Genomic DNA, 15,215 nt, shown 5'->3' with positions numbered 1-15,215 from the left:
GATTTTAAAACATCTGGTCGTCTACAATCCAAATTCGTATATGTTGCTCAGTTTATGTCCCGTTTTGCTAACACAGGTGTACCTATATCTGTTTCACTGTGTGCTATAATTTACTATTTTTTTCACGAATTTATTTTATGAAGTACCCTTAACTAGAGTTGGGCCCCAATCCTGCAGTGGAGGTAAACACGCTTACAGGCTCACTCCACTTGTTCATTCGCACCTACTCTCCCATGTGGTGAACACCATGGTATAGAAGCCCCGACTCAAGTACCAGATATCGAGGTCCTGAAGAAGCGACTGCGGGAGGCTCAGGTGAACTAAGGTGAGGGTTTTGTGACCCAGGGCGAATAACAGCGACAGCAGGTGCGCTGCCCGCGCTGTTCACTTCGTCTCTTTATAGCATAATCGCTGTCAAAAGGATGTTTTAATCCTAAAAGGCTTTCGTTAAAACAATGTCTTCATTTTTTTACGTGAGCAAGTGATTTGCCTAGAGTCGCAATGCAGTAAGGCATCGCGTCTCGAAACAGAGCGTTTTCGCTAGGGTCGACAACAAATTAAAAAAAATGCATTCCGCCCCTATTGCAAGGAACAGCCCTGGCGCCACACGCTGAAGTCTCTTCTGGAAGCGCAGAAGCAATCACTCAAGGATGAAAGCTTGTGTTCGAGGACGTGTGATACATTCGCCACTTCCTGACTTTGATGTCGGAGACTGTCACACTTCGCAAATGCTCCAGGAATGCTTGATGAAATGGTCAACCAAAATAATTGCTGTAAGTATACGCGACAGAGTGACAGTGAAGTTGTACCCGTACACGTGAATAAATAAGGCGACCGATGCAAATTGACGTTATATTAAAACATACTTAAAATATTAGAAGTAAAGGCAACACGAACGTCACTTTTCTTAAGAAAATGGAGGGTGTTATAAAATGCTGATTTATGTTGAATTTAATAAACATTGCTATATGTTGTCTAATGCTCTATCGTTTACACAATAGGTAGGAACGTTCATTATACTACGTTTGCAACTGAGTGAATTGTAGGAGTTAATAGGAAGATAGCAATTGTTATACCATAGTCATGAGTTCACGCGAAAGCTCATGCCGTCAAGCTAACTGGTAAATTTTGATTGTAAACTAACTAGAGAATATCGGTCGGCCCATTGGAAGAAGACCAGCTCATTGAGTATTCCATTAGTAAGTCATCCGAACCAAAGAAAAGGCATCGAGCTCAAAGGTAGAGCCTGCGCAAAGCAAACTTTCGTTAAACATGCTCAATGAAGAATTAAAATGTAAGCCTCCCTCTGAGCAGGCTGACGTCGACAGGCACTATAGTTTCCATCCAAGTCCAAATAACTGGACTTGGAACGGCTTGCGCATTACCTATATGCCAGAACTCGCTCTATTCCTGATTCTTTTCTTTTTTTCAGATTGATTCCCAGCAGAGCATTTCCGCTAGGGAGTTGTTGACAAAGATACGAAGGTACGCTGTGGGGTTTCAAGAACATGGCGTGAAGCCTGGCTCGAGAGTATGCGCGCACATCCGCAACACAATTGAAAATATGGCCGCAGCATTCGCTCTGGTGTTTGCAGGAGGAACACTTGTTATGGCGAAGACAGCTTACGTTCCAAGTGAGTATCCGTTCGTTACCTGTTCGGAATGAAGGGCTATCGTGTGCAGGTGTAGGATGGCTACAGTGTTTCCTACGCGGAAAAAAAAAGAGTCTGAAGAACAAGCGCCTTGACATGTAAATTTCGAACTTTCATGAAAAGAGAACTTACAAAATTTATTTTACCTTGTAAAATGTTGAAGCATGTACTCTTCCCATGAATTGAAAGCAACAAACTGCCAAAGCCAACGGCGGACAGGTTTGCAGAAATCCGAGTTAGCGATGACCGTAACTTGTGGCACGATCTCCTCATTGACACAGCGACCAGACAAAGCAATCGGATGTCTGCTAACTGCGAGCAACGGGAGAGGGCGCCAGAAGTTATAAAGTCAACGCTAAATCGTTTGCCTAAAAACACCTTCCACGTCGATTTTATAAAGTTCGTTGGTTTTAATTTTTACAAGAGGAAAATAACGCCCTGACATTTCAACTAAAATTCCCTATCTAAATATACATTCGGTGGAAGTTGAAGGTTTCTATGTACCGGTGCTGGATTCCATGGTTTGTTTTACAGCCTCGGAAAAACTGTGGCCACCCTATACATAATCACTAATGCGCCTTAGACTGAGTGAATGCATTTCGTTGTTTTAGGGGAGGTTATATACGTGCTTCGGGACAGCGCGTGCGATTACATCCTCACAGACAAGGAGACAGCACCCAAACTTCTCCAAATTACCATGCCGTCAGCCATTAAGGTGAGTCCGGTCGACGTCTGAGATTTATTACATTTGTTTCTGAAAAAAGGATCCTGAGCAAGCAAAAAATATGCGCAGTAACCCAGTGCAACTAGCTGGTTTGTTCTCCTGTCGTAATATTCTCTTTTCTTTGGTTTGTGTAATTCCGTCCCTCCATAACTGGCTCCCGTATTCTCCGCAGAAAACAAAAAAAGAGTCGTCAGATCCGAATTTTATGTGATGATATCAAATGGGCTAATACCCATTCTGTCATTTCATCAGTCCTTTTCGTGATTCCGAGAAAAAATGGCGGCCAAGATTCCAGCTATCAGACAAAGAAATGGTAAAGAGGGGGAATGTGGGACTGAAATGTCAGTAGCTCGCAATGTTTAAACTTCAGTCTGTTTTCGTTGCTTTTCTTTCCCAGTCACGCAAGAAAAAGACCAGTGCTTTAATTTTAGATTTTTTATTTTATTTAGAGGATACTACAAGCCATCGAAGGCCCAAGTAGGTGTGGGATACAACATATACATTCACACATAAAACGAAAGCAAATAACACGACATTAAAAGGTTTACAACTAACTAGCAAATATACAGGATATATTATTTAAAAAAAAGGGGAGGGGGGGAAGCAAGCATCAAGCAGTATGTAATTCCATCATGCACTAATACAAAATGACCTATCCAGATGTAGTATGATAGTTGCTTACCCCTGTCGACACCTTCCACTATCATTTAAGCCAAACTATACACCTTTGAGGACCACTGCAATCACGATTGCAATTTTTTAGTTAAATTTAAATAAAGGAAATGAACTGTTTCTCTCTATATGCGCCACCTAACGGTATAACAGGTTGAGGACCGCTGCAGTCGGAACTCGGTGCTTGAGTTCCTGCGGCATGTGCCCCTTGAGATACTAGGTTTTTCCGATCATGCGTATACACTTAAGCGGCAATAATTATATGCATTGAACACCACAAATATTTTTTTGTATTGCATACCTTCACAAGATTTTTAAGGCGGGTCTCTTTGCACTGATAGTTGCCACCTGTTCATGCACTCGCCTAATTATTAGTCACGAATGATATGCAAAACAACTATCTTTTTCTGCATTTACGTAGTGGATGCTGTTTAGAAAGAGGAGAACGATTGCCTAAACTTCAAAAAAACGACGAACCTAAAGAAGAAGGGAGGTTTTAACTTTTTTTTGTAAGTGAGTTCATTATTTTACGCACGCTGCAACACAATCGAACAAGCCTATGCCCATGTCTATACAGCTTATGATGACGTGGCAACAGGAACGCAACCCTTCATTTTTGTTTTATCACTGCGACAATAATAGAAGCTGGGTGAGTGAAATCATATGCTACGACTTTTCTTCCATTTCTTTTTTTTTTATTCTATGCTTTTGCCATTTCGTATGATTGCCGTCTTAACATCTGATATATGTTCACCGAATGGTAATGCACAGTGCTCAGCAAAACAAAATGGGCCTGCAAACCACGTGACCTCGGCTAGCCCTCGCTAGTGTAAAGAAATGGCGGAGCCGGAGCATCCCATAAATTTTTCTTTCGCCGTCAACTGCTTATTGGCGGAGAAGGGGTCACGTGGTAAACAAATTATCCAAGCAGAACCAGAAGACGAGCATAAGAGCTGCGTCTTCGTCCCCACTCTAACCAGGTGGAAGGATTTCCCCCTAGAACGCCATCAAATTCGGATGTCGCCAACTGAGCACTTGGACCCGAGCCCGAAGCCGAGCGTCCTTCGACGCGTTCATTGGACACGAGACCACGCCGAATGCCGACGCAGCACTCGCTTCCAATTCGTGTCTTCGCTCGATCTCACTGCGATGACGTCAATAGTCTTTCGCATAGGCTTTGATTATTCTCTAGGTGGAGTTTGTACAATCGGTACCTCGCGTTTGACTTTTTAGTGCCTCTGCTAAAGCTTCAGTGCTCCGGCTTCCAGGTGGTGTAAGATACGCACGCGACGCAGTGGACTCGCTTGTGAGGGAGAGGGGAGTGTAGCGCCGCGGCAACATTGACCTTGGACCTAAAAACGATACGCGAGCGAAGCATGTGCAACTCTGCGGCTTCATTTCGCGACTCGCACCTGCGCGTTCATGTGCCCTGTATTTAGAGGCTCTTCTGTCTCGGTGCACAGCCCTCGATATGCGCGTAAATGGAACAATATACATGGGGGGCATGGCGGTAATTCTATTATCCGCGATGGAGTGCCTAAAAAGTATCTATAACTAAAAAAACGAAAAATCGATGAAAGAACAAACAAGCCTTTGGTTGCTTTTTTGTTATGCCAGCTGCATTCTCTAATCTGTATAGTTATAATTAAAAAAAAAGGTTTATCCTTTTTGCAGTTTTGTGTTTTATATCTGAAGAGCATAGCATATTGCACACATTTTGGAGGGCAGAGCAATAAACCAACTGCGACTATCACGTGGTGATTATCAAACAAGAATGGGGTTAAACTTGAGATTTACGTTTCGTGCAGTGATCACCTATTTGGGTTAAGACCCCCGAACGCAAACAGACGCAGGGTGCGCGGCTCGGCTTATGGACATCCGCGACTGCGACACAGGCCTCTTCTGGCAGATGGCACAGCACGTGCGCGAGACTATAGACAGTTTTAGTAGATCGTTCCGATGACTTCGACAACGACACCCGATAATACGCCGCAGCCTTTGCTCGGGCATCGTATCGTTGTCGGGTATCATCATCGGCAGTATCGGAGGCATCGGAACGATCTACTAAAATTCTTTTATACTCCGTTCCCCTACGTCCGGACGCAGCGGACGCTACGAGCTATCCTAGCCAATCCTGCTCTGTGGACGTGACCAGTGGTACGCTTTCCGCGCACCGCTGTGCCCACTCTCCAGGCTCACGTGACACTCACGCGGCCTTGGATTGGCTCCGGTGGCTCGCAACATCCGCTGCGCTTGAACGTAAGATGAAGCGGAGTATGAAGCACTGAACGAATTTGGATTTTATAAACAAGTACCGCCAAGCTGGTGCATGCTGAGACGTACCTGAGCCAAAAATGGCAGAGCGTCGCCGGCATCTGTACAGTACTCGAATGGGAGCGTGCTCGCTAACGGCGGCACGTCACCGGTAGTGATGTAAAATTTCATGAAATTTTGAGGGTGCTTGGAAATTAAAAGGGTTTTTTCATGTTTTTTTCGAAAAATATTAAAAATTGAAAAAATATCATTGCGCACAGAGCTATGAAAAACCCGATACATTTATTTTGTTAACTCTTAAAAGAGCTTAATTGTTACATTACTGCACCACAAAAGTCCCATGCTCCCGCAGAGCTTCCGGTTTCTAAATCTAAGTATGATTTCACGTCAAGGCATCGATTTCACATCAAAGCGTCAAGACTGACATTTCTATCAATCCGTGTCCGATAATTCCGATTCATTTCCTCTTGACGCGTCAATGCTTCGCTGCGCAGCGCACGAAGCCTTCCCGACATTCAGATTGGAGTGCACGTTCACACGTTTTTGCACGCGATACCCTGCGAGCCTGCTGCGTAGCTTGGTGTGCACATTACCAGACTCGGACCAGTTTCTTTCACATGCCACAGAAGGGGGAATCTGCAGTACGCGAGGGGCGAGGGGACTCATGGGTTGGTTGAAGAAAACTCCTTGCCACCATGTGGATGGATACCGGTGCTTCGCAGACTCCTTAACTCCCTTCTTTTGACCAAATTTCCTTGCAGGTTCTGCATTCTGCGACGATAGAGAGGCGTTTCTCGACGTCCAGCGAAAGGTGGACGTCGCCGCCGCCGGCGCGCGGCAGCGTTTCACAGATTGAGAGCTCTGTCTGGTTGTTTTATTCTTTTTTTCAATTTTATCCTGGCTAAAAAATTTATCCTGGCTAAAAAACATTTTGAATGTTTTTTCAACCGCTTACATCTCTAGACACCGCAGCCACAACAGATAACTAGGAGCGTGCGCGTCTGGAAGTCAGACGCGCAATCTGCCAAAAATGGCGGCTTTCAGCGAGTCAGTTACTCGAGCTGCCACCAGTCGGCGCGCCCTTCGCGCGCTTTCTGGGCCGCCATAGCCGACCTTCAGTTTCTTGCCGTTCCTCCGCGTTGTGTGCTGCCCAGGCCACTACCCGAGCTTCGTTTTCGTGTTCTTTTACGTTCCGCGTTGAAATCTTCTATTTTCTTTAGGTCTTTTCGATATGCACGACTTTCATTTAATCATTTGATATTTATGTTTCGACATAGCTCTTGTATTTTCTTATTCGTGGAATGGAATCGGACAGCGAATGGGTAGACGATGCAAGATTATGGGGCTTCAATGACCATGTAAGTTTATGCCATTCTTAAGTTTTTGTCGCTAATAAAGGGCAGTCAACACTATTGCGACATATTTAAATTGCAACTAACGCAGTAAGGCTGTCACAGTCGTGCTTCTCGCTGCATGTGCGCGCTCGTTTCCATAAAGCCGACCCGCATGTAAGCGATTTAGCGTGCGGCGAGACTTGCGATGGAGATTTCTCACTGTCGCCCGTCGCATCGATCGGTTTTGGGATTTCTATAAAACGTCGCTCACCGTCTTGGTCGCTTGCTCCGTCTCTTCCATGCGGTTTGCCTCGTCGCGCGACTGACTGAGTGAAGCGGGTCGCCGTCGCTTATCTGGTCGCTCGCCATATCGCTTACATGCGGTTTATGCTCAATTAATTTCGATGCACACAGCATCGAACCATTGGCGCCTCGATATTAAGTATAAACCGCATGCAAGCGATTCGGCGAGCAACGAGACAAGCGACGGTGACCCGCTTCGCTGTCGCTCGGGCAGTCGCGCGACGAGGCAAACCGCATAGAAGCGACGGGAGCAAACGACCAAGACGATAAGCTACGAAACAAAATAAACCGAGCGATGCAGCAGGCGACAGTGAGAAATCTTCGTCGCTGACTCTCGTCGTTGTCGCCGTCGCTCGTCTCGTCGCACGCTAAAGCGCTTACATACGGGTCGTCTTTACGGAAACGAGCGCGCACATGCAGCGAGAAGCACGATTGGATAGCCTTACTGCGTCAGTTGAAATTTGCATATGTCGCAATGGTGTTGACTGCCCTTTATTAGCGAGAAAAACGTTAGAATGGGATGACCTTACATGGTCTCTGAAGTCATAATCTTGTATCGTCGATCCATTCGCTGTCCGATTCCATTTCATAAATAAAAAAAAAATACAAGAGCTATGTTGAAATATAGACATCAAATGATTAAATGAAAGCCCAAAATATCGAAAAGACCTAAAGAAACAAACACGATTTCAACGCGGAGCGTAAAAGAACGCGAAACAAAGCTCCGGTAGTGGCCGGTGCAGCACACAACGCGGAGGAACGGCGAGAAATTGAAGGGCGGTTATGGCGGCAGGGTCACGTAACGTCAAGATGGCGGCACCCATGAAATGTTGCCTGAAAGGGTCTATACAGTACACCAATGGGACCGTGCCCGCAAACGGCGGCGCGTCACCGGCAGTCACAGCACACTAACGGGAACGTGTGCGTCTGGATGTGGGCTGCGCCAGGAGTGTAAAATGACGACGCGTCGCCGGCATCGCATAGGAGCTCCCGCGGCACGATCAAACGATGGCGGTGATTGCGAAAGTACGGCATCCAGCGCTTGATGCGAGGCTGGAAACTCGATGGCAGCTGGTGCAGCAAAGAGGATAGGGAAGTATCCCACGCTGTACTCTGCTTCAGCTTACGGTGGACCGTACCGAGCGCAACTAGATATCCTAATGCAGCGTTTTGACCGGACCACGTGACTACGCCTCCCGCGCGTCGCTGCGACGCTGCCGAAGGTCACGTGAAACTCGCATGGCTTTGGATTGGCTCCGATTGCTCGTAGTATCCAGTACGGTTCATCGTATTGTGAAAACGGGTGTATATGACCTTAACACCAAAGGACGGTCCCATTCAAAAGGAAGAGACCGAAAAATCACCAAATTATAGCCATCATCATCTATGCGCTCAGCTGATCCATTTCGTTTAGTTGAGCAGTCTAAATTCCAAAAATGCACTTAGTATTACTACAAATAAAACAAAAAATAAATATATTAGTTCCTTACTACTTTAAACTGAGAGCGACTGAAGGCTACCTCTGTTGATTATTACTGTAGAACTTTTTTTTACTTATGCGCGTTTCCAAGGCGTGTCGTGATAATATTGAGTTGAAACAATACTTGTATCTATGGAATAATTTTTCTCGAAGTCTCGTTGACCGTAAAAAATGTTTGTATTCCATAACTCGTGTTAATTGTTGATCGGCAGTCACGCAATTAGGATTACACATGCACCCTAAAACACCCTCAGCCCTTCACTCTGCATGCTTGAGGCCGGCCCTTGAATTCACAGGTGTCATCCGACAGCTCATTTTTATTTTCAGTGTGATGTTCAGTGTCCAAAATTATGAAAGACCCATTCGACGAGTCAGAGCTAAGTCGTCTGAACAGGAACCGCCCGGACAAGGCCCAGAATCTTTGAAGCGAAGAAATAAATTAACCGTCGTTCTACTATCGACCTAAAAAAAAAAAAATTATGCCCCGTGGGCAAAGTGTGCTTACCACCATAGCGTGAAGCGCGTCGGTGGGTGGGTCATTCATACTGTGGCGGGCTGTACACCAATATAACTCAGATGAAACAGTACTGAATGTTTACGGCTAAAACGACGGTCGCAGAAAGGATGACGCGTGGGAATAATGATTACTTAATAGTCTTCTACCACGATAGTAAATCAACCTTTGTTAATTTAAAATAAAATAATGACATTTATTTGAATATGTAATCTGCTTTTTGCTTCTAGTACGACTCTGTAATCAAAATGCCGACCTACGAGGGAACGGAATTTCCTGGTCTTCGCAGGGGCTGTTTTCCGTGGGAAACGCACCAGGGTTTATCGACGTCCTCGAGTTTCAAGAGCGGTGCGGGATGGACTTGATGCCCCACGTGCCTACTAACAACACTGAGGAGGTCGTGGTGATGCTCTACACGTCCGGAACAACGGGCCTCCCGAAAGCCGTGGAAATATCGCACAAAGCTTACGTTTCTACCTATCGCGGTTATCAGTACGTTCCCATATTTATAATTCGATATAACTAAAAGCACGTAAAGGGTCCGTATCTTCAGAATCGTCAATGAAAAGATCCATGCGTCATTTAGAACAGCACTCGTTCGAATTGTTCATTAAACTGTAATAGTAACACTGTCGTTAAGCATTCCAGATCAATTCAGTTGTTCCAGCCCACCTCACATTCACTTTACCTACACTTGTTAAAGTGCTGTCAGAATAGTAAGCGTCGAAAATGCAATTATAAAGTAGAAGCTTCAACTATTCTTTTATTTATTAGGGTGCTAATTGGTTAGAGAAGGAGTCATTTGGTGAAATAAGACTGGCATGAGACTTGTGTTGAGGTCAGCACGGGGTACAAGGACTTTAAGGATGTTTGTCCTGCGTTACGATATAGCGTAACATTTTTGATACGCTAGAGTAAGAGCGGTCAGTTAATTTAGAACGTACAAATACTTCGCAATACGTGATTATTAGGCGACAACACTGTCGATGTTGAAAAGGTAAACGGACGAACTATAGCCATAAGAGCAATCACGTTTGGTGTGACACATCGCGCCATCTAGCTCAAAATATTTGCAAAGACTGGGAAGGTCCTTTTGCCAGCATTTTTGCTCGTGGATCTGTTAATGCATCAATTTGAAGGTGTTGATTCGAAATGTTTTTATATTGCCTAAGAATAGCAGACGTCGAAGCGGTAGGCACTGCTGCGTACTGGACTGTCACAACCCCGAAAGCTTAGCAGCCGAGAAGCTCCGCAGGTTCCAGTCGAAGCCGCGGCAAATAAAACCCCATCGGAGATGAATAAATGCCGTAAAACGTGGAAAATATGCCTTACGTTCATATTACATAATTCAGGAACGATTTTGAAATATGCTATTTGACGCAATAGTTGGGATTAATGCTCTTGAAACACGCGTTGTGTTTGGTTTCGACGGTATAACTCCCTTGAGTCGTATCAGTCCTTTGACATTCTCACTTCTCTCCTACACGGACACATCTTGATTGAACGACGTTTTCTGGACGTATGCGGAGTTTGAGCGTATGTAAAGCGTTTTCTCCGCTTCGCCGGTTGCTGAACTGCCAGTCGTTTGTGCCTCTTGCGTAATCGTGTAGCTGCCAAAGATGGCTGCTCAATTTTGATCCGAGTCGACGTGGTTCTACCTTCGTCTCCTCTGCAGAAAAACAACAAATGACTGAAGAAAGGCGTACCCTATGACAAAAGGTTATTCATGCGGCGCTTATCCGTGTTTTGTGTAAAAGAGAACAGTATATTCAATCGACGAGAAGGCGCAGCGCCTTTCGACGACGAACTGTGTACGACACCGTCTGAACTACAGCCAGCTTGCACGAAAAACACATTCTTCAGACACCATAGTCGTCTTCAACACGACGACCAGGGGACGGGAAACAATCTGATCCCCAAATTGAGTACAGTTGTTCATGCGGGACGCGTTCGATTGGAAAAAAAGGTAATATAATCATTGACGATGAGGAGAGGAGGGGAGGCTTTAAGTTACGTTTTCAAAGAAGAGGAAAGCTCGACGAAGTCTTCGCTATTGTGATTTTGGCATGCGTGCGAACAGCGTAAAAAAAAAAGAAGAAAAAAGAAAACTGAATATGTGTCTCTGACGATAATATCCCCTGGAGAATGTACACAAGGGGGACAAAGGACAAAGACAAATTTCTAAACACAGGAAGGGACTGGTGCACGGCTAAAGAAAAACCGGCTGCTATCGAACGAGGGACCTCTATATTTCTAGTGGAGCGCTCTACCGAATGAGCTAACCAGGACTAAGACGCCAGTAAAGCATGAGGAAGGGTGAACGGCCTGCATTTTAAAGTTATGACGATAATGCGATCAATGCAAAGGTGCAAGCGAACTGGACAAGAATGTGGATAATAGTCCCTGGAGAAGGGGAACAGGGGGACAAGGGAGAAACACAAATCTTCAAACACAGCTAGGTGGCTGGTGCGCGACCGAAAATATCCGCCTGGTCCTGATATCGAACCAGGGACCTCTCCAGTTCCAGTGGAGCGCAGGTCTATTTGGTTTCACTGAAATATGGCCGTAATATTTCGACGCAGCAGCAAAAGGATATCCCAATGGATTTCCCTGCAGTCAAAATAGCAGAGGGAGAGGGGGAGATGGGAAGGGCGGCAGGAAGGATTTTCCTACCTTGCGGAAAAACGTTTTGTAGGTCGGGCTTTAGGGGAGAGGGGTAAGGAACAGAAGGAAAAGAGGGTGCGGATGGTGTTCGAGCGGCCACTTGCACTAAACCCTTTTCTTTCTTGCATTTGTAAAAAATGACTAAGCCAATCAATTTTTGTGTATTACGAATGCTCTTTTGTACCAGTTAATTACTCTTTTCATCAAGAATGCGGTGTCTATGTGATATGAGTAAAATGTTTATATTCGTGCAAAAAAATATATTGTCAAATATGATGTTTTTGTTTTCCTTTTATTACCTCTTTCCTATCAGGTAATTAGTCCTTTTCTCACGAACGAGCACTGTCCGTCACAAACGGATTTGACAAACACAAGTGAGAAACAACAAAATTTTCGTCTTGAATAAATATTGTGTTACTGAGTGTGAACACGTTTGTTTTGTTTTTCTTAAATTTTGGTTGGCTGTTTTTATGCCTTGTTGCAGAGCTTCGAGGCTTTTTACTGAAGACGACGTCGTGCTTGCTTGGAATCCCTTCACTCACATCTCCGGGTTCGTGGTGGGCGTTGTCAGCATGTGCCAGGGAGCAAGGATAATAGTCACCGAACCTTCCATCTCGTCTAAAGATTTCTTGGAGACGCTCGCTAAATATCACGTAAGGAAGGCTCGGCCAAACGTGCTTAACACTGGCGGGGGAGATAAACAACACATACCCGCTCAAATCGGTCCGCAAGAAGGTACGAGAGCTTCCAAAAGAGCAAAAGCTTTGAGCGTTTATTCTCTCCCCCCCCCCCCTCCGCCCCCTAGAAACAAAAAAAAAAAAACGAAAAGGAGTATAAAATGCGCTTTATTGACGCCCTGAATTTTCTTGCCCGTCAAGGTTTTGGCAGGTTCTCCAATTTTACGAATATGCGTAGAAATTATGTATTTTTTTTTTAGATTTCCAGAGCGATAACACATAAAACATTGCGTCTTTCAATATCAGAACTAAAGGTAAGATATTACCTCACATAAACATATATATTGTGTGGAAACATGAGTGGCGTTCGTCACTTACTCTGTGCTTGTTCCACGCTAATAGCACATGTTCTGCTGAAAAGCAAAAAAATTCCTAAGTGTTTTTAAGCTATGAATTACACTCGAACATCTTAAAACGACCGAAGAAATTCGCAGACAACAGATAAAATAAATGCTTAAAATAGTTACACCAGGACGAGTCTAATGAAGTGGTCAAACGCCCCCTTTCATCCTACAGGTATCCGTGCTTTTAGGCATTCCTGAACGACTCCGCGAGATTATCAATGAAGCGAGATCAAACAACTATCCAGCTGTGGATCTCGAGAAGATCGTAGTGGCCGGGACGTCACTCTCGAAATCATTAGGAACTGAGATATACGAGTTCTTCGGCGTCAAATCGTTCGTCAACCTCTACGGCATGACTGAAACGACCGGTATAGTGAGTAATACGCCTGTTGGACAAATCAGCATGGGCAACGTGGGCTTTCCTAGTGCTGGCTCAAAAGTCAAAGTACGTACTATCAAAATATTATCTCAGACTTGTATGTTCCTTTATAATTTATGAACGCCAAAATTTATAACTAGGTTGTAGCAACGGTCAAGCATAGCAGTTTTTAGCTGCCTAGTTGCATGCTGCTGTGAAACAGTGTTCGCACTTATGCTCATGGATCGACATACATTAATAAGAGGCACTATCGGGACTGAATGAAGCACGAACGGAAGAGCGCCTGGCTCGCAACAAATGCTGAGTAAAGAGGCGGTTCGCTGCGAGGATGTGAGTCTTACCAAAAATATATTTGATCTTGTCATCTTAGCAAGAGCATACCCTCGCAGCTCTTCATTCTCTTTTCTGCGCTTTTATCAGCTCCTAGGACACTTCAGGTAGGGCAGCAGCTATCGAACGCCAGGCGATCCGTCCTTTGTGTTTCATTAAGGCAGAATTGTAAAAAGAAAGATATAAAAACAACACAAAACTATGGAACGGGTGTCTGAGAAACAGGAAACCATGTTTATTACATATAAGAAAATATTGCGCATGATGAAAAAGTCTCTGCGGCATACTTCTACGTAATTCAACTACTCTGCTCAAGTTACTGCAGTTTAACTAGTTTCCTCAGTAGTTTAGTAACATTCAATTACATTTTTATTTTGGTAATTAGTATTTTACTTTAATTACTTTTTTCTCAGTAACTTTACTCAAATTACAAATTAGTTTTAAATTTTAGTGGTAGTTTTGCTGGTCAATAAACATCCCTGCACAAAAATAGATAAGATGTTGGACGGTCAGCTGGTATTTACAGAGGGGGAAGCATGTGGCGTAGGAAAGAGGGGGGGGGGGGTCGAGAAAGGGGATTGGAGAGTCCGAAACCCCCAAAATATTTTACGAGCCCCCCCCCCCCCCCCCCCCCCCCCCCCCCCCGCAACAACATTGCTACGAGGCGCGGGCAGCGGAGCTCAGGGAGACGACGTATTTAAAGAAAAGCTATGTCCGCGCTTCTCTTCAACGTAGGAACTCTCTCCCACTACAGGAGGTGTACACATTATAGCCTCACTCAAAGGACTCAACAAAATGCAGCACCCGCTCTGAAGCCATCTGGGGCTCCCGTAGTTGGTGCTGTACGTGAAGGATTGCGTGCTAAAGGGCAACGCAAAAGCGACTTTTTTGCGTTGCCTTTCCCCCCAAAACTCAAAATATGCAGGTCTTCCAAAATTTGAAAATCATTTAAAAAGCCTAATAATTCCCTCAACGTATATTTAAAAAAGCTGAATTGGGAAGCATTTTAAATGCATGGTACTGGCACCTAAAGTACTATTTCAAGTAGGATTAGAAAACTTATAGCTTGGAGGAAGTACTTTCTCTGAGCATGTACTTGTAGTTTACTAAAGTATTGTTTTCTGGTAATATCTGAAGAAAGTAAAATTTCCGACTTCAAAGTACATTTTCCAAATTTTGAAAAAAAAAAATAAGTGTATCGTCATGTAAAACGCGCTATCGTCTTGCGAGACGACACCTGGTGATTTCTCTCAGTGAAGTAATGGCGGCTATATGGCCGATACAAATAAGTTCCTCATAAATGCATTGTGTTAAATAGTTCGTATGCGAGGGTAAAACAACTGCTCTGTGGCGACATGACTTTATCCAATATGTGCCGCCATTTCCGAAAAAAAAAACTGATGCTCCTCCGATTACCCCTGGAGCAATGCATACCAGTTAAAGTAAAGTAAAAATAAAATAAGGCATGAAAGGGCATCATGAAAGATTATGTTAAAAAGTATATGTACTTTACTTTAGAAGTATGTTGTATTTATAGTACTTTACTTCACGTACATTGCACACGGTGTACTTACTATAATAGAAGTACTTAACCTCTAATTGACTTTATACTTACTTCAAGTACTTTTTAGATGTACTTTACGCAACACTGTAAATAAGCAAACACTGTCTGCAGAATCAATCTCATGCTGCGCTAAACGTTAAAGTAGAAATGATAATCCGCAGTACATCATTGACCAAAAAATGAAAGCCGTTTACAACTCCCTGTAATGCCGAATTAGAGCGCAGCTCTTTAGGAGGAGGAGGGA

General features: G+C 44.3%; 1 protein-coding gene across 1 annotated transcript in view; it reads left to right on the top strand.

The window, feature by feature from the left end:
- The first annotated feature begins 1,564 nt into the window (after positions 1–1,564).
- LOC8033483 (4-coumarate--CoA ligase 1) overlaps positions 1,565–15,215 on the top strand; it is a 37,058-nt gene continuing 23,407 nt past the window's right edge. Inside the window, 5 exon segments of the mRNA XM_042291542.1 lie at positions 1,565–1,634; positions 2,264–2,367; positions 9,141–9,445; positions 12,102–12,270; positions 12,871–13,143. Of these exon segments, the coding sequence (XP_042147476.1) occupies positions 1,565–1,634; positions 2,264–2,367; positions 9,141–9,445; positions 12,102–12,270; positions 12,871–13,143 (921 nt within the window).

The sequence above is a fragment of the Ixodes scapularis genome, unplaced genomic scaffold (genome assembly GCF_016920785.2).
Source record: "Ixodes scapularis isolate PalLabHiFi unplaced genomic scaffold, ASM1692078v2 PGA_scaffold2__306_contigs__length_199485367, whole genome shotgun sequence".
NCBI classification, from domain to species: Eukaryota; Metazoa; Arthropoda; class Arachnida; order Ixodida; family Ixodidae; genus Ixodes; species Ixodes scapularis.
This window is presented reverse-complemented; position numbering and strand designations above follow the sequence as displayed.